The sequence below is a fragment of the Pinus tabuliformis genome, chromosome 1_2 (assembly GCF_031772625.1).
Source record: "Pinus tabuliformis cultivar Carrire ecotype Pingquan chromosome 1_2, CPIR1, whole genome shotgun sequence".
NCBI lineage: Eukaryota > Viridiplantae > Streptophyta > Pinopsida > Pinales > Pinaceae > Pinus > Pinus tabuliformis.
In genome coordinates, this window is record NC_142298.1 from 1,129,735,678 (window position 1) to 1,129,755,853 (window position 20,176).

The window sequence follows — 20,176 nt, forward strand, 5'->3', positions numbered from 1 at the left end:
ATGATTCACCATTTTTGTAGTAAAAAAATAAAAAGATTAAAAAATAATAAAATAATAAAACTATTTTTTCAACTCATGTTTACAACTGATCTCCTTAAGGTTTTACTCAAATTTCGAGTGGGAGTACTCGTTGGATGCAAAATTTAATTCTTCATGATGAACCTGCTACACGAAAAATGAGAAATATATGAAAAAAACGTGATTGCAATCACGTTTTTCATGTATTTCTCGTTTTTCGTGTAGTAAGGTCCATCGAAAGTATGCAACATGGGTACTCCTTGGACAAGGAATCAAATTCTGCATCCAACGAATGTTTCCACTTGAAATATGAATGAACCCATTGGGAGATAAGTTGAAAATACGATTTGAAAAATTAGTTTTTATTTTTTCCCTTTAAAATTTGATAATGTAATCTAATCATATTTTATTATTTCCACTATTATTTTATCATCTCCTTAAGAGGCCCATTTTAGACCTCAAAATTCCCATAATGAAAAAATGTAAATATACCGCAACATAAATATACAAAATATTAGAAAAACTGAAATTCCATTTGAAAGGAAAAACAAAAAAACAAAAAGAACGAGGGCAAAAGAAGAATTGAGATTAAATATCACTATAATTATAAAAAGATAAATAGAAACCTATTTTGGTGATAAAATGTTATTTCAAATGCTATAATAGGGATTGGGCAACATGTATTACCGTAGGGCTCCCACCTACAAATTTATGGAAAAACAATATTTCTTTCAAATTTTTTGGTTAAATTGTTACTATGGCTGGTGATGTCCAAAGAAATCTCATGATAGATGATTCGACCTCAATGCAGAAGAGCAATGTTTCTTTCAAATTATTTGGTTAAACTGATATTATAGCTCACGTGATATCCAAATAAAATCTTGTAAGAGTTGATTTACAAACAGAATATGTTAAAATCTGAAACAATTTCCAATATTGCAGTGGAAATTACTAACAAAAAAGTACACTGGGCCTTGGTAGCTTGTTGATAGAATAGACCTTTTAAACTCAAATTGGAAACGAAATTGTTTGGAAATTGTGGAAGCCACTACAAGACTAGCTAGATGGTTTTACCTGCCTTGTAAAAAACAAATTTTAGATGCAATACCTGTTTTACATAAGTTTGAATATCCAATATAAATATTATCTATTGGAATGTTGTATACTTGATACCTAGAAAATTTGTATACCATCTATTAAAGCTTCTCTAGGTGGATATCCCTTTTCAGATGAAAGTATGAATCAAATACTAAAGAGAGAAAAAAGAAACCTCTCTAATTTCTTGGATGACAAACTTCACAGGTTTAAAATAAAGAGTATAATACAAGTGTATCCTCTGCAGTTCTCGACATTTTATTGGAATTAGATGGACCTTGGCAAGAGTCGTACTCTCACCGCAAGATACGAGTGTCTTACTTCATTACCCAACACAGCGCCGCTGGATTCCAATAGTTATCTAATACAAAAGAAAAAGGTAGTTTAAGTCATAAAATCTCATAATGTAAAGTCGGTCATGATACTCTCAGCAATGGTGCATGCAGGATACCTCTTTATTGACATGGCTTTCGTGGTCTCCATACAACTGTAATGCCTCCTCAACAGGGGTACCTGTGTATACAAGATATGCACATTACTATCAACCCTGTTCATCCTTTACCTGCCTTTTAGAATATCATAAAATGGGATCACACATCAAACATCAAAATTTTAATGCAGAGTGGTGGACATAACTTACCACGCACAAGATTCAATATTGAATATATTCATATATTTAGAGTACTAAACCAGATTGCCTTCAGGAATCCAGAGATGGTCTTTATCCCAATAACTTTAGTTAATTAGACCAGAGCAGCTTCAGCGAATCTGAAAATGACATACTTTTTGTATGTGAACTATAGTTGAACCATGTTGCGATGCCTATTTTAGTTTTTTTCTTGTATTTAAGCATGTTTAGCTGATATGATTTAAAGCTCTGTTTTTAATAGACTGGGGACCATACATAGCTCATTTATAAACAGAGGCAGATCAACAGTAAAAAGAACGCCATAAAGTACTTAACAACAGAAGAAAATAATATTTGAAGTCGCTTCTGTGAATCTGAAAAAAGGAAGCTATTTTATATCTGAGCTTAGTTGAGCCATGTTATAAGGCCTATTTTTGCTTGTGTTATATGTAAAGTTTAGGTGAAATGATTTAAAACTCTGTTACTTGAACATTCTCAGCGCTGTAAATGGCTCTTATTTTGGACAGATGATGGTTGTTTGTTTTGGACTGTCTAAAAACTCTACCTTTTATAAGCATAAGAATTTGAAGCTAAGATTTGAAATATGTCTGTGATAGAAGGTGAGGACAAAACTCTACCTTTTATAAGTATAAGAATTTGAATCTAAGATTTGAAATATGTAGGTGATAGAAGGTGACGACAAGACTTGTTCAATTCCTTCGAATATAGAAGGTGAGGACAAGACTTGTTTCAATTCCTTCGAATATACCAGGTTCTAGCTTACGATCAGCGCAGTAACGGTAGGGGTATGTGTTACTCAAATTACTATCTTGAGGAGGCCACAATAACACCATGGAAGTTGCAGAAAACCGGTCAGAGTATCAAGTTTTTCATCCCCTTGAATCGCAAGCTACAAATGTCTAGGAGTGATACGGTTGACCTTCAGATCTTTGCTTGCATTTCCTGCCAACTCCAAAAGCTTTGCAGTCAAATACTCCAAAATAACTGTAGAATATACAACAACAGTTGCTCCCACTCTGACATTTCAAGATATATGAGATTTCAGAGGCGATAGAATAGACTCTAGTGCCTCCTTCCTTCTCCTATTGTGTCATATTTGTAAATCCTTCAATCCTATCCCAAATTGTTCTTAAGGGGGATGTTAGGATATTCTGACACATAGGAAATAGTTAAGTACAACTTAGTCTAGTATAGAGTTAGGTAAAGTGTGTTTCTTTACCTTGTACATTTTGTAACTTACAATCCGACGGTCACGATATGTAGTGATCCGACGGTTCATTCTCTCCTCGGTATTACTGACACTTGATCTGTGGCTTGACACCCGATTGGTCCATGAATTCTATTTAAAGCGCATCGAGGGTCATTTATAGGGTAATCCATGCATGAGAGAAACATATGTAAATTTTCATTCTTTTATTAATAAATTCACTGAAGTGGCCGCGTTGGCTCAGGCCGTGGACTGTTTCCCTCTTTGAGGGTTTTAACCACGTCAAAAAAACTGGTGTATTGATCTGCGATCTGGTTGTGAGCGGTGTCCTTTGGTGTTCTGTCTGAGGAACTTACCCTGTAAATTCCTACATGGTATCAGAGCTATTTGAGGGCCGCGTCCGTTGGTGATCCAAATCTAAAGCCGGTAGAACTACATCCGACTGCCGTTTCCTAGATCCACTGTTTCTGACTGCTTTCGAGCCGAGAAGACTGCTCTGTTGTGTGTGGAGCATCTGTTCCAGTGAGGAACCCCTTTCGTTTCAGGCGAAAAGGTTTCCGATAGCCCTAGCTGCGTCATTTTTGAGATCTGGAGGTATACAGTGTTTATTTGCAGTTTACAGTTATTTTCTCTCTGTTTATTTCAGTTTCGATTTATTTAGCTTTTTTTATTGCCGGATCTATACCTTTAATTTCTGTGATGCTCTTTGCCCTGCGACTCTGTGCGATATGAGAAAATCAAAAACAGAAAGGAAGGATTTTTCTCATGCGTATGCTCTTTTCCCTGCGCCTTAGTGTGATCTCGAAAAATCAGAAACATTGAGAAAAATATTAGTTTTCGGCTAAAGCTAACTTTGAGCGGCAAGGTTCATTTTTGAAAATATTTAGTTTTTCGGCTAAAGCTAACTTCGAGCCGTAAGGTTCGTTTTCTTTGCATGTCTGTATTGGGTTTTGTGTTTTTTGTTTTGTAGGAAAAAAGAGCTTTCTCAAAGCAAGCACGCAACCCAAAGCACCGCCCCTCCCCCCCCCCTCTCTCTCTCAAATTTTTTGTATAGCTCAATTGGTTCAAAGCTATTTTAAGAGAGTATAGGTCTTGGGTTCAAGTCTCCATTTTGTGGGGGCGGACTTTTTCATTTCCGCACATTCCCGCACTTCGTCGGCAACTTCATCAACTTTTTTTCAAAAAGCCATAACTTCTTCATCCAGAAGCCGTTTTCAGAGCCGTTTTTTTTAAACCAGCCTAATTTTTCGAGATCTATCCATTGGAATACTTAGTTTTAGCATCTTTAGCTTCAGTTTCCGTTGAAATGGAAAGTCAATACCAAGTTACCCTTGACAGCGCCAACTACTTCCAATGGTTGTCCTACATTGAGGATTTACGTAGAAGTAAAAGTCTCTACAGAATAGCCTCAGGCCAAGAAAAGAAACCGAAGGATGAAGATAAGGCTGCTAAATGGAAAAATAGGCAAGATCAACCACGTGGATTGATAGGGATGTCTATTTCTCCAGATCTTAGATTCCATATTGCAGAACTTGATACTCCTGATGAAGCAATGAAACAAATCAATAAAGTTTTTGGGATTAAAAATGAACTTAGAGCCCATCAACTTGAAAATGAGTTGCTTACATTGGACCCTAATAATTTTTCTTGCATTGAAGATTTCTTGTCCAAGTTCAAGACCCTTAGATATCTCTTGGAAGGTGTTAAAGTTAAGAAAGAAGATAGTAACCTTATCTATTCCATTTTTACTAAGTTGGGACCAGCCTACTCTGTGTTTGTTTCCACCTTCCATTCTACAAGAGAAGCCTTCATTTCTCAAGGAACAGACTACAAGTCCCCTTCCTTTGACTCTTTTTGTGATTCTTTAATAAGAGAATAAGAAAAACTCTTACACCTTGGTCTTCTTAATCTTGGAAACTCTTCCAAGAAAGCATTAGCCGCCCAGCAGCAACCAAATTCAAAGAATCCTAAGAAGTCATATCCTAAAAAAAATGGTCCTAAATCAAACAAGGGTCCTAGGCAATTTCAGCCCCAAAATGAAAAGTCATTTCAACAAAATGATAAGACAAACAAAAACAAAGGGAAGAAGACTGATAGACATTGCAATTTTTGTAATCGGGATGACCACTTAGAATCAAAATGCTTTAAGAAAATGAAAACCTTGGAAGCAGCAATGAAGAAGCATAACATCCATTTGGGGCAATCTTCATCTTCAATTTCATCTTCAGGAATGGCACTTTCTGCATGTGGTTGTCAAGCATCTCGGTCTGGCTATGCATTAAATGTATCTTCTTCTTCTCATTCTCATGAGTGGCTCATTGATTCTGGAGCTTCTTATCACATGGCCAAAAACAAAGCCATGTTTTCTTCTTTAAATGATTGTAACACCAAAAGTATATATGTTGGTGATGATAGATCTCTTAGTGTTGTCGGGACTGAAACTGTTCATCTAGACAATGGTCAGTTTAATGATGTATTATGTGTTCCAACCTTATCCTGCAACCTTCTATCTGTATATCAGATAACTCATTCAGGTGAAGGTAAAATCGTTGAATTTTCACCTCATGATGTTGTAATCAAGGACTTAAGAGATCCTAAACAGATTTTGGCTACTGGCATTGCTGATGATTCTACAAGGTTGTATAAGTTTCACAACTTTGGGTCATCAAATCTTCCCTCAGTATTTGTTGCTCATAACGATGAAGTGAGCAAACTTTGGCATGAGCGATTTGGTCACTTAAACTATCGCTCCCTTCAGCATCTATGTAAAGAAAATATGGTGACAGGTCTTCCTATGGTATCTTGCAGAGATGGTGTTTGTTCCAGATGTGTACTCGGAAAACATCATCGGGACAGTTTTGAAAAACGTGCCTTTTGGCACGCCTCAGCCCCTTTACAGCTTGTGCATAGTGATTTATGTGGTCCACTTCCTGTTGTTTCATTCTCTGGCTACAAGTATTTCTTAACTTTCATTGATGATTTCTCCAGACGCACTTGGGTATACTTCTTAAAACTCAAGAGTGAAGTATTTAACACATTTTTGGCCTTCAAAGCCTTTGTTGAAAAACAATCTGGACATCAAATTCTTAAGCTAAGATCTGATAATGGCGGAGAATATGTTAAAAACACATTCATCAACTTTTGCACTGAAAATGGAATTCAAATGCAACATACTATTCCATATACTCCACAACAAAATGGTGTCGCTGAAAGGAAGAATTGCACCTTAAAGGAAATGGCTAATTGTATGCTACAATCTAAAGGACTTGGTCTTAGTTTTTGGGCAGAAGCAATTAACTGTGCAAATTACATAATAAATCGCACTCCTACTAAGGCTTTAAAAAATATCACTCCAGAAGAAGCATGGAGCTCAATCAAACCAGATGTAAGTCACTTTCATGTTTTTGGAAGTGAAGCGTGGGCCCATATTCCAGATGAAAAGCATAAAGCTTTAGAACCTAAGAGTGAAAAATGTACTTTTGTTGGATATTCTGAAGATGTCAAAGGCTATAGACTTATTCCATTTAAGTCCAAAAATGTTATCATTAGAAGAGATGTAAAATTTGATGAAAATATATCGGCCTGTGAGCCTAGTCCGGCGGATGTGCCACCTCTCCCTATCTCTTCTACTTTTGAAAACATTTCTTCTTCAGATGATGAAAGTGAGGATGACAATCCTCCCCCACCATCTCAGGATCCTCCTTCAGCTCCTCAGCTTCCAAAATGGATTCGTGCTACTCGAGATGCAGCAGGTGATCTTGCCGGTGATCCTACAGATCAGCGTCGTACACGTTCTCAGTTCGAGAGAGCCTCTTCTTTACTGGCTCAAGCTCTAGTAAATTATGATCCTGACACCTTTGCAGAAGCTTCAGGCCATCCAGATTGGGAAGCAACTATGAATGAAGAATATCATTCATTATTGGCAAATGATACATGGGATCTTGTTCCTCTACCAAAGGGACGAAAACTTGTTAGATGCAAATGGGTTTACAGAACCAAGTATGGACCAGATGGGAAAGTTGATAAACATAAAGCTCATCTTGTTGCTAAAGGTTTTTCACAGGTTGAAGGCATTGACTACACTGAAACCTTCTCCCCTGTTGCCAAAATGAACTCTATCCGCCTTGTTCTTTCCCTTACTGCCTCGTTCAAATGGGAAGTCCATCAGATGGATGTTAAATATGCCTTCTTGCATGGGGACTTGCATGAAGAAATCTACATGGAACAACCCATTGGCTTCATAAAAACAGACTCCAGCCTTGTATGTCGGCTTAAGAAATCCCTTTATGGTCTCAAGCAAGCTCCTCGAGCTTGGTATGCCAAAATAGATAGCTTTATTTTAGAATCTGGCTTTTCTAGGTGTCATTCTGACAATACTGTCTACACCAAGCAAGTGGGCAAGTCTCTTATCATTCTTGTTCTTTATGTTGATGATCTTATCCTTACCCGTAGTGATCCCAACCTTATAAACCAGGTGAAGTCTAGCCTTAAAAGGAAGTTTGAAATGACAGACTTAGGACACTTACATTATTTTCTCGGTCTTCAAGTCTTGCAATCCAAGGAAGGTATTTCCCTTTCTCAGTCCAAGTATGCCTGTGATATTCTACGCCACTTTCACATGGAAGACTGTAAGCCAGCCCCTTCTCCCTTTCAGTTTGAAGTCAAACTTTTAGTCACTTGTACGTCTCCTGAAGTTGATGCTACCTTATACCGTCAACTTATAGGAAAACTTTTGTATCTAACCCATACTCGTCCTGACCTTTCCTTTGTTGTTGGCCTTGTTGCTCGGTTTATGCAAAACCCACGTGAAAGTCATTGGAAAGCAGCTAAAAGAATACTTCGTTATGTTTGAGGTACAGTTCAGTTTGGGATTCATTACAGTGCCGAAGCAGCTCCTCTATTGGTTGGTTTCACTGATTCTGATTGGGCTGGTGACCCTGATGATCGGAAGTCTACTACCGGTTATGTGTTCACTCTTGGTTCAGGACCTATTACATAGGCTTGTAAGAAACAAGCTGCCATTTCTCTTTCATCAGCAGAAGCAGAGTATCGTGGTGCCATAGAAGCTAGTAAGGAAGCCTTGTGGCTTCGTCAGATCCTGTCAGAGTTTGGCTTTCAGCAGCAGCATCCGACTACACTTTGGTGTGATAATCAAAGTGCCATTCAACTATGCAAAGATCCAGTCCAACATCAGTGCAGCAAACACATTGAACTGCACATGCACTTCATCAGAAAGCTCATTCACGACCATGTTCTTGAAGTGCAATATTGTTCAGCAGATGATCAAGTTGCAGACATCTTCACAAAGGCTCTCACAGAGGCGAAGTTCACTAAACTTCGATTTATGGTTGGAGTTCAGGAAGTTGTCACTAAGGGGGGATAGGCTCTAGTGCCTCCTTCCTTCTCCTATTGTGTCATATTTGTAAATCCTTCAATCCTATCGCAAGTTGTTCTTAAGGGGGGATGTTAGGATATTCCGACACATAGGAAATAGTTAAGTACAACTTGGTCTAGTATAGAGTTAGGTATAGAGTTAGGTAAAGTGTGTTTCTTTACCTTGTACATTTTGTAACTTACAATCCGACGGTCACGATATGTAGTGATCCGACGGTTCATTCTCTCCTCGGTATTACCGACACTTGATCCGTGGCTTGACACCCGATTGGTCCATGAATTCTATTTAAAGCGCATGGAGGGTCATTTATAGGGTAATCCGTGCATGAGAGAAACATATGTAAATTTTCATTCTTTTATTAATAAATTGCCTGAAGTGGCCGCGTTGGCTCAGGCCGTGGACTGTTTCCCTCTTTGAGGGTTTTAACCACGTCAAAAATATTGGTGTATTGATCTGCGATCTGGTTGTGAGCGGTGTTCTATCTGAGGAACTTACCCTGTAAATTCCTACAATAGATACGTCCCACTGGGAACTGCATCAAACAAAAAGATACTCAAGGTAAGTGAGGCCGAGGACTCTCTGGGGTTGTTTCTTGGTACCTGGTAGTAGTATAACGGTCATCAAGACCCGATTGAAGTCGATTGTTGAATCCTCTCCAAAAACATAAGAGAAAACTCTCTGGTAAAACCAAATCACCTTGCGTCCAAATCACACCCATGAGAAAATTTCCACGACGAGGCTGATAATGAAGAGTAAAACCCCAGATTTGACAGAGAAACATCATGTTGGGTGAGAGAAATCTGAGAACTGGAATTTCCAATATGGACATTTTGAGTGGTGAAGAGAAAAATATTGATATCGACCAATCTTCCGGCCATTAGCGTCCAGGTTGAGAGTACTCGTAGTCGTAAGCACACCAAACCACCTGAGAAACAGAGAAAATGATTAGGGCATGCTTTCTTGAAGTGAAATTATCAATCTGATGATTGGACATGTCTAAGGTTAATACAAACCTGAAATCGAGAGAAGCCCAAAAGCACTGCTCAATCTCAGAAGAAGGAATGATGAATATAAAGTTAAAAGGCCAATTCCCAACAACTTCCCTGGGCACATATCATTCATGGGAAAAACCACCAGTGCCCACAGAAGCCCCGTGACAAGAAATCCGAGGGTGTAAAACAAACTAGTATCTTTTGGAACAATATAAGCAGCAGGTCGCTTGGACCAGGATCCCAGCAACAAAGGCACTCTCAGTCCAACAAGTGTATTAAACATAGGTCCTGCATAACATCCTGACATTGCAATCTGAACCCCATCTCCTTCATTCAATGCTAAAGCAACATTTTTCATCCAATCACCCATTGAATTCCCCCAGGCCAGCACTGTCAAGCCCAAGATTGATGGATTTATCTCAAAAATTACACCAAAGGAAACCAACAGAGCCACCAACTCATTTGCAATGATGTAAAACCACACTATACTCATTAGGAAACCTCCAACAACCCAAGGAAACAAGAATGTCCGTGGAGGGTGTTGTCTTGGTTATAAAATATCAAATGGTTCCAAATATAACACCCAAAATTCCTCCAACAACATATGCTACCTTGCCAATACCCAAGGGCTTGACTTCTTGAATATTCCAGAGCAGAGCCAAAAGAATTGGTGACAATGTTACAGACACAACTGCAACCTTTTTAACCATCAGTCATCTTCCACTATGGGGAGGGTCGGTTGTCTTAGTATCGTCAATGACCATTCAACAAAACACTGTAGAAAGCCAAATAAAGAACACCTCGTTTGATAATTTTCACTGTCCTCACGCCATCCCCACAGGGGCCTAGTCTCTTCTACTGTCTTTGACAGTCCCTGGTTTGAGAAAATAGCTACATTTGACGCCCACATCCACTGAGGCAATGAAGTCTCCAAGAACCCATGACCAGCAGCCAACCCTGTAGTTGACTCTAAATCCAATACATGGAATCATCTTCATCTTCACAACCGAGAGGAATACTACTTTCAAGGAAAGACTACATGGGTGTCATTGAATCCCACTTTAAGTTCCGAGTTTGTTTCCTCGTAAACTCATTTGCTGCGAGAGTGAATGCATATAGGATGTATATTGAAATAAAAGCCATTGCTCCCCACAAATTAATCTTTCCAATGAACAGAATCAGAGAAAGTGAAGCAAGGGTCAATAGGAAGAAACGAACATCTCGTATAAAGCTTCGGCGATTAATCTGTGCACACAAACCAGCAATGAATAGAGCAATCAATCCAGCCACTACACAGGTAATAAAAAATGCTCCTCCTAAAACACTATTGAGTCCCACCTCACCAACATCAGCCCCCCTAAAAGCAGTAATACTTGCAAATAGATCAGGTGTTCCATTTCTAAGAGGAAGAAGAGTCACTCTGACCACTGTTGGTGGTAGCTTCAAAAGCCTGGACAATTTCTCTACAGAACAACAAAAGTAATACGCCGCAGTGTTACCCAACATATAGAATAACGCGACGAGCCAGAGAGCTAAGATGACATAGCCAAAGATGGACCATTTATCACATGTGCAGTAGAAAGATGATATGTACTAGAAAATTCCCACGGATGTGCACTGCTTGTGGGCTTCCATATCCTGTGTTTTCTTTCAGTCCTGCACATAGAGAATCAGACTGAACATTCTGCACAGTTTCCAAACCACTCGGCACCACAAGGCCTGTTTCTGACGAGTTTTCTATTACAGGGTGTTGTTGTTTATCTGCTGGGCTTTTAGCCAAAATTCCTGAAAAATTAAGGCTTGGTTATGATGGGTTTTGAATAAGAATTCTCGACCTGTTGCGGTCTATATCCGAAACTGAATTATCTCTATTGAATATCCATTTGTGTGATGCTTTTGGGCCACTGTTGGATTCAAATCTCTCCGAGCTCCATCTAAAAGAGGCTTTTGAAGAATCCCCAACGAGGAAAAGAGGGGATTTCACAAGGTTTTTGCGGTCAGAAAGAAAAATAAATAGCAGAACAGCAAACCCTAGATTATACAGTATGCGAAAGTGTTTTCACAGTTTGCCCAAACCTGGTTTTGCCATAATTTTCACTCAAAAAACCAAATTATATTTCCCCAGCTCGACTAATACAATTTGGGTCATCGATTTTCCATATTCTCCACAGGCGTGTTGAGGAATTCAACCTTCGAAGGGAAAATATTTGGGAATTTCTATGCTCCCAACCCGTAACAACAATTCTGTAAAAGGATAACAAATATTTATGGAAACTCTTCAAAGTATCATTGCTCTTTATCATTCCTTACCAGAAAAGCCAAAAAAAAAAAAAAAAGAGGTTTAATCATAAGGAGCAAGCACAAAATCACTCAATGCCTCCCAGAAAAACCACAAAAGCAAAAAAGGCTTAATCATAAGGAGCAAGCACAAAATCACTCAATGCCTCCCAGAGCATACTAGGACGGTGCTGCACAAAATGGCTTTTGTGGTTGCGGCATTCACATCATTATGAATGAAAAGATTAATTTTTCATTGTTTGGAATGGGGAAAGGGCAAAATAGTAAAGCTGAGGCGATGGCTCTCGCGGGCTTTTTATCCTTTTGTCTTTTTTTTAACATTCAGTGTGTGTCATTTTTTGGAGATTCAAAAGTCATGGTTGATTTTGTAGCAGGAAAGAGCCATATCAGCAACCCTGTCCTAACAGGCTGGATGGACAGAATCAGGTTCCTTTGGAGGAAGATGGAAGGGTGCTCCATCCAGCACATTTTCAGATCACAGAACCAGCAAGCAGACATCTTATCAAAGGAGGGTCTCCTATTGGAACCAGGTATCTGGAACATGAAGGTAAAATCTGGCGAGGAAATCTTCTCCATCCAAAACTTTTCCTTTCCCGGCTCTTAATTCAAATCTTTTAGTTTTCAGATATGCATTTTCCTTTGGTATTCTGTCTATTTCAACTCTCTGCTTAAAGTTTTGGCTGGAGCAACTCAGAATCCTTTGATAGTTACTGAATACTGTTTTCTCTCTTTGAAGAGAACCTTCTGCTCCTCCTTTTCTCCTCTATCTGTGATGTATCCTCTTATCCTTCAACTTTTGTCTGCAAATTTTGGCAGCTCAATAGGCTGGCTATAATTTTTGGAATCCTATCTCTAGGCTAAAAATAGCTCTGTTTTTCTTTATATATCTTATATAATATAATCTTGCTTTTTTTGTTCGAAAAAAAAAACAAATATTTGTTGAAATTCTGGTCATGGGTATAAGCTGAAACAGAAGAAACAATCAAAAGGGTACCTGAATTCGACTTGCAGTCGCTGATTTTGTGGATTCTGGATCAAATATTGTTGCCGGAAAGCTCATAAGGGTACCGAATTCAACTTGCAGTCGCTGATTTTGTGGATTCTGAATCAAATATTGTTGCCGGAAAGTTCATAAAGACCTCGACGCTACGATTATCAATTTTCCCAGTTTATTGTCCGCCCAAAAATGGCTCTGACAAGTTTAACACTAAACAGAGAATCTGATAAAGAAGGCCAAAAAAGAACCACGCCGCGGTGCAGGCAGTGGGCACTCTTTATATGCCAATACATCTTGGCGTCGTCTATGGAGGAGGAATTACCTTGAACATCAAAAGTGGTTCGAATCTGAACAAAAAAATTTCAAAAAAAGTGGCTCGAATCTGAACAAAAAAATTTCAAAAAATCTTCTAGATGTAGTATTTGAATCATGTTTTTTGAATTATGTTTTTTTTAGGATAGAAATGGATTCAACCCCATCAAAAATGTCTAAAACACCTAAAACTATTAATTTTAACAGTTTTTACTTAGATTTACAAAAATCCCTGCCACCATTTTTCAAAAATATGACTAGAATTTCCATAATTTTTAAGACAAAAAAAAAATTTGTAGATTACAAGTACATTTTTAATTACACAAAATACAAACGAAAATAAACCCTTGTTATCGATTGGAGTTGGTTATCCCGTGCAATACATGGTATTGCACCATAACTTCTAGAGAAAAAAAAGCATAATTTTTAGGCTACGCTACATTTTTAATTAGACAAAAGACGACAAAAATAAACACTTGCTAGTGGTTGGAGTTTGGGTATCCCGTGCATTACATGGGCATTCAGACTAAATCATTACTTATGAATAACTGGTTAGGTGATCTAACTTTTCAGAATGGCTTCAATCGGTTGATTGAGAAGATTCTGTTGCAGTGGTTCAAGTTAACATAGCTGAAAAACATCCAAGATGACCAAAGGAAAAATATATTTCATCTTTCCACCTTGTTACAAGCATCAATATCCAGTGGATATACGTGATCCATACTGCACGATTATACTACTTATAATTTGGTCATACAGGCTACCTATTACCTTCCATATTTTTGGGTTGAAGAAACATCAGAAAATTTCTGGCACCATAAAGAATCAATTATTGGTCCCAAGCTTTTCTTTTCCCTAGTTCCTTACTGCAACAGAGGAAAGTGGATCTTGAGTTCTTGTTTGGTCAATTGTTTGTAAGATTTGTTTCATTTAACATAAACCTGTTAAACAATCTTAGAAAATAAGGCTTGACAGAAAATTTTAGAAAATAAGGCTTGACAGAAACGAGCTGGAAGGACAAATGGAAGCAATTATATTGTTGGCCTCCTCTGCTAGTTCATGTTAAAACTGGAAACATTTATTGTATCAATTGCCGCTTCTTTCATACTAAAGGTCCTACACCATTCAAGGATTTATTTTCTGTTCTTTATTTTGGCTTTCTGAACCTGTGTAGCTCTCATACCTTTGTAGTATCTCTTATTAATTTTGGAGTTGCATTAGGCATTCTCAATTCTGTCTTTTACTATGGTCTTGTTGACTGCATTTTAGTTCATTAGTGGACATCAGGGAAGTTTAATATTAAAAGTGGAAAGATTTGTTCTATCATTTTTTGCTTATTTCATGTGGACAACTTTAGAGTTTGACCACTTATAGCATTGATGGGAGTAGTTTTTAATGTGTTCAATTCATGCTTTTGTACCATTTGCATGTTCTAGGTATCACAAGTGTATCAAACAATGAAAACCATAGCCCCTTCAAGGATGATACCTTAGAAGCTTAGTGTGGATGTTGTGAAGTACAATTTCTTACAGCTGAAGATTGACCATTTAAAAGGCATTGTACAGTTTGGTAGTCAGGTGAAGAATTTAGTTTTCTGGTTTTCATTGTTTTGAATACAAAATTAAGCCTTGGCTAATTTTGAGGATGTTGCTTCTGTTCATGGAGTATTTTTGAGGGTGAGGATGTTGCTTCTGTTCATGGGATATTTTTGAAGGTGAGGATGTTAAAATCTAGCTATATGATAGATTTATTTCTGCAGGACCTCGAATCAGACCAGATTCAGAATCATTTAACCATTCTTATGAAGTGCTTAAACAAGGCTAGCAGATAAACTTGAAGATGCCTCAATTTTAACATACAAATAAGGACATATAGATGAAGGAGATGAAGGCAGCTTTGCTCCATGCATTCAAGCAGTGTTTTTAAACCTGGCCAGCTCGGAATCGACTCGGCTGAGTTGGTCTGAGTCGGTCAAAAAAAAATTGACCCGGCCATTGAACCGGTTCGGCCGGTTGGGTTAATACCGGGCTGAGTTGGTCTGAGTCGGTCAAAAAAAATTTGACCCGGCCATTGAACCGGTTCGGTCGGCCACGCTAATACCGAGCCAGCTGAGTTGTTACACAACTCAGCGGGCTCGGTATTAACCCAGCCAGCTCGGCCGAGTCCATATCAACCCGGCCAGTTCAGCCGAGTCCATATCAACCCGGCCGGGTTACAGACAACGGCCAGTGAACCCCAAAAAACCGCTTTTTTTTTTTTTTTCTGAGTGTGGGGGACTCCCTAGGCTTCCCTGTCTGACTCATGGGTTTCCCTGTCTGACTCTAATCCCTAATATTGATATGCTTCATCCTTTTACTTAAATTTTTAACATTACCATGAAATGACTAAGGATGTTTGAGAGTGGTTCCGGCCTCATTGGATTTCATATGGAGAAAGTAAAATTTTAGATTTCCTTCAAAATCCAGTAGACTTGTCAGTTTTTCAGGATTTCAGGATTGGGGGATTGCAATGTTTCCGTTGAATTTTGTCATATATTAGGGTATGGAACTCGTATTTAATCAAGAGCACCAATCCTTCTATGTACCTTGATTTTAGTGACATTGGTTGTCGAACTCCTCTGGGATTCGCTCCCAAACTGGGAGTTCTGAAAATGTCGCTCCCGCTCCCGTTTTCGCTCCCGCTCCTTGCTTTCGCTCCTGCTCCCAAGTAATACTGAGCCAGATGATGTTGGCAACTGCAGTAGCTAGTAGTATTGGTCACATACTTTTGTTGTAGAGGTCATTTCTAGCCTCCTTGGTTATGTGTTTTTGTTTTGATCTCTATATCATCATCGTGTATGTATTGGACAGTGCACTGGGTGCCATTTTGATATAATGGATATATTCATGAGCCTACTTTGATCATATGTTGTCTTCTATCTATACTCTAATGCTGTGTTTGGAAACATGAATGAAAATCTTTAAAATTATGTGTTTTTATAAAAAATAAATATTTAATGTATTTTTTACAGCGACCGAGTCATTGAAATCAAGCCGGCCGAGTCGATACTGAGTCGGAGTCGGAGTCGGAGTCGACCCTCTGTCGAATCGGAATTGGAGTCGGAGTCGACCCTCGGTCGAGTCGTAGTCGGAGTTAAAGTTTTAAAACATTGCATTCAAGTGCTTCTTCATTGAAGTTAAGAGTGACAATATATGGAATTTTTGCTTCTATAATAGCAATTTTATATTAAATGCCATTGCATTGCATTGCAATGCAGGTGAATAAAGGAGGCCTAGAATTATTGAAGATTTCCATTATGGCAAGGTTGGAATTTTTTAAATTTTAATCTTTTCCCTCGTGTACCTTTCATTAGTTACAATGTTGTCGAGATTAGTTACCTGTAAATGGTCAAAACTCATAAAATGTTCTACTTTTCCAAACAGAAATTTTATATTAAATGCCATTGCATTGCATTGCAATGCAGGTGAATAAAGGAGGCCTAGAATTATTGAAGATTTCCATTATGGCAAGGTTGGAATTTTTTAAATTTTAATCTTTTCCCTCATGTACCTTTCATTAGTTACAATGTTGTTGAGATTAGTTACCTGTAAATGGTCAAAACTCATAAAATGTTCTACTTTTCCAAACAGAAAAAATCATTATAGGTCGAAAATAAATATGCATGTTTCACCTATATATGGCTAAGCATAGCCATTTTTGGTTCCACTATGGAAACCTGTAAATTCACCTATGCATATAAATCTGCCTAAATCTGAATACAACAGAAACGGAAACAAAAATCCATCTGGCTGTCCACTGATAGACACAAAGAACGAAAATCACTTCTTTTTTCAACATTGCAAACGCAAGATTCTGCAAAAGACTCTATACCCTGCTGTCTATTGATTCCATGAAAGTGCCATCAACAATTTCCCATATACTAAAAGTACCAGCTGAGAGCTCCAGTGCTTCTTTACATAGTTTACTCCAGCGCTTCCTTAGATGGATTATCTGCCTGGGCATTTAGCTCCCTGAAAATATGCTTGAAAGAGAACCATTTGAAACAATGAAAGGAATCAAGAATTGTCTGGAGAATAGCGTTGAGGGGAATACTTTCAATGATAATTTCATTGTTTGCCCGTTTCATTACCATCTTTCAACTAATGTATAATTAATTTTTAGTATAAAAAATGTTTGTCTTAAAAATAATTACAAAGGCAGAGATTATAAGTGTAATTAACATGATAATGGATTTCTTTTGGATGGGATGTGAAAAAGTTACTATGAGATACTTCCAATGATATTTTTTTAGGGTCTCAATGCACTAGAAAAAGTAAGCAACAAGGATATTCACATTACAAACAATCAACCATTATGTTAGTCATAATGCAAAACAGTAGGTATTTATTAATTAAAAAATGACTAGTTTAAACATAGTTATCAATTTGACCAAAATCTTTCATGGTTCTTTTATAAAGGTTGTATTTAGTGGTTTTTACTTCCATTTCAAAAAATGGTAGTCTCAATATCATATATTTTTTAGGGTTAAAATGTGAGAGCATTTTACAACAATGTTTTTTACAATCCATAATGATGTTAACAAAAAATTTAAAATCAACTTGAATAAAAAATTGGTGTTATTGCAAAGACACTTTTTTTTATATTCGAGCTTAAAATTACAACTTGTTTGAAATGTTACCATTTACAACTGATATCATTATCACTGAAATCCTAAATTCAACCGCTGAATTAAAAGTAGTGTTATTAGTGACATTATTTTTTCTATCATAGTTAAAATTATAAATTGTTTGAAACCATCCTTTAACAATTAGGTTTACTAGGTTTACCAAATTTACCTAGGTTTACTAGGTTGATTTTATGAGAATAATTGAGAACGTCTTATGATTGTTAAAGTCTAGGTTGTATCAATAATGTAAATGAAATAATTGTATACAAGATATTTTTAAAGAAAGGAGAGGTTCAAATTTGATGGGGCATATAGTATGTAGATCTATGTTAATCAATTTGTCAAAACACTATAGATATGAGGTCTTTTGTTCCACAACAAGGGGGGCACATACCTCAATTTGGTGTCTTGTTATGCTAGGACTATGCCAGCCCCAACCATGGGCCTCTTGTAAATGCATTGTAAACATTTTTAGATAAATAAAATTTAAAGGGGGACTAAGTCAAGGGACACAAATTCCAGAGCTGAGAGGAGGTTGCTTGCTTGGGATGTTAGTGAGTTTCTTGTGCAGAAAGCTAAACTGTTTTGGGGACAACCATTAAAGGGTTGGTTGGTGATCCTTAAAGGACTGGTCAGGAAATTAATTTGGGTTGCAAGGAAGTACACATGCCATGTTTCCTTGAGAAACACTTATAAGGCAAGGAGAACTAAATTAATGAAGTTGATTGTGTTGGTAGAAAAGGACATAAATCGATCCCAACATAGAAGAGAAGACAACATAGAAAAGAGAGGGGTTTTGATCTTATGGAGATACATGCTCACTATCATTCGAGAGGAGAGAAAAAACACTCACTTACTCACTCACTCACTCAACCAAAGTGGATTAAGCATTCGGCAAGAAGAAAGAAGAAGGAATGTAAACAGTTTTGATTGGAAATATTGGTAGACAGATGGGTTCTCCTTGGTGAGGAACAATGCATTTCAAGTCCCTGTAAAGCCAAAGGGTGGAGATGGTTTTCTCTGGATCCTCTTAGTGGCATGGATGGAGGATTGTGTCCTTTGAATCCTGGAGGAAGAGCCTTTAAAACCTTCTTATTATTGATTCACTGTGGGTTCTGGATTCTCTGACGTGGGTCGAACCACTGTGTGTTGGTAAAGGGTGGAGAGGTTACTCTCTAGATTCCATTGATATCTTTGGGTGGAGGCAGTTGACCTATGAATTCCTTGCACTTTATTTGATTATTGATTGGTTGGTGGGTGGGGGAGGGAGGTCCTCTGAAGTCCTTGTTTCGGCCAACAGTTGGTGTTTTATCCCTTAAGCAAGCCCCTTAGTCTTTTGAATTTGGCTTGGGGGTGACAACTTCGAGTGAGCTTGGTTACCACTGTCTAAGGTCGGGTGGAGAGTCTATGTCCCAGACTCAGTTGCCCAAGATATTCCAAGATAAGTGCTTCATGTATTTTTTGTGTTAATGAATATGTGCCTGCATTTCTAGATTGTAGTGGTGTTGGTAATTGTGATTTGAATGTGTTGTAAATACTGAACTAAAACAATGTTTATAAATGTGAGCAGCAGAGGTGTAATACATCCTTGGCATGGAATGGTTGTTATGAAATATTTGACTATGCTATTAGCATGCATGTTAAATAACAATATAAAATGGTAGAGCATCATAAATGGTTCTAAGAACTAGTTTTAATCATTATAGTCATTGGCATAAGGATTCTTTTATTATAGAAGAAGGGATACAACGAAGGAAACATATTAACAGGGCCTATGCATACATATATCACTAAATGTACATTTATATCAGCCACAAGCCTATAAGGAAGTTTATGAGGTTTGTGTTGATCATGAGGATAACTTCCTCTTGTGACTATTATAACTCATGATCTTGCAGTAGAGGCTTAGTCAACCTTGCATTTTTAGCAATCCTACAAGTCTTCGACAAGTTCATAGTACCGTTGGCTATGGCATTGCAGGACTAAGTGATCTGTAATACAAACTTGAAGGTACTGGAAAAAATTACAAGTAAAATTTTATTTATTATAGGCAATGGAACACTATGCAAAACACATAAAATAATGGATTTTAAAATTAGTTAACAGCATAAACAGAGACAAAATACCATATTAGAAACACATAACAACAAAAATGATAAAGGAGTTCACCCCTCTCCAAGGCTACATCTCTTGGTCCAGCTTTCAATGTTGGGCCTCTTTCATTAAGTGCTCAAATTTTTGTTTACATGGATTTAAGTGCTCAGAATGTAAATATTATGTCTCCAATGGCTTTAGAATAGTCAAAAACCCCTAGTTGGGCTTTTGTTGGGCTCAATTTGGCCAAAAACTGAAGAAGTTATGCTCTCTCAAAGTTTTCTCAACTAACTCATCTACAAATTGCACTCGATTGCTAACCATCCTACAAATCCGCCTTTTTCGAAACCACCAAGTGACAAATTCGCTCGGTGTCATGAGTTTTGCGCTGAATTAGGTGCATTTTTTTGTCTCGTTTAAATGTCCAATGACCCCCGCGAGCAGAAAAATTAG

The 20,176-nt window shown here is 37.7% G+C and overlaps 1 protein-coding gene and 1 pseudogene across 2 annotated transcripts; both read right to left on the minus strand.

The window, feature by feature from the left end:
• Window positions 1-927: 927 nt before the first annotated feature.
• Window positions 928-17,083, minus strand: LOC149210135 (uncharacterized). 2 transcript variants are annotated; one of them, XM_089396631.1, is made up of 5 exons: window positions 16,834-17,083; window positions 12,649-12,998; window positions 1,754-1,881; window positions 1,565-1,626; window positions 928-1,474 (listed from the first exon to the last, which is right to left on the minus strand). In XM_089396631.1, exons 1-2 carry the CDS (start codon window positions 16,963-16,965, stop codon window positions 12,810-12,812), a joined length of 321 nt encoding a protein of 106 aa, XP_089252757.1. In that variant the 5' UTR covers window positions 16,966-17,083; the 3' UTR covers window positions 928-1,474; window positions 1,565-1,626; window positions 1,754-1,881; window positions 12,649-12,809. The 2 variants fall into 2 exon arrangements, with proteins under 2 accessions (XP_089252757.1, XP_089252756.1); XM_089396630.1 differs by lacking the exon at window positions 1,754-1,881.
• LOC149210136 (cation/calcium exchanger 4 pseudogene) lies at window positions 9,333-12,305 on the minus strand (annotated as a pseudogene).
• Window positions 17,084-20,176: the final 3,093 nt, after the last annotated feature.

Coding starts and splice junctions, on each gene's coding strand:
- LOC149210135 (XM_089396630.1), bottom strand. CDS start 16,965: ATGCCCAGGCAGATAATCCATCTAAGGAAGCGCTGGAGTAAACTATGT. Junction 12,999..16,833: donor TGGAATCAATAGACAGCAGG/GTATAGAGTCTT, acceptor TTTTTTGTTCAG/ATTCGAACCACTTTTGATGT.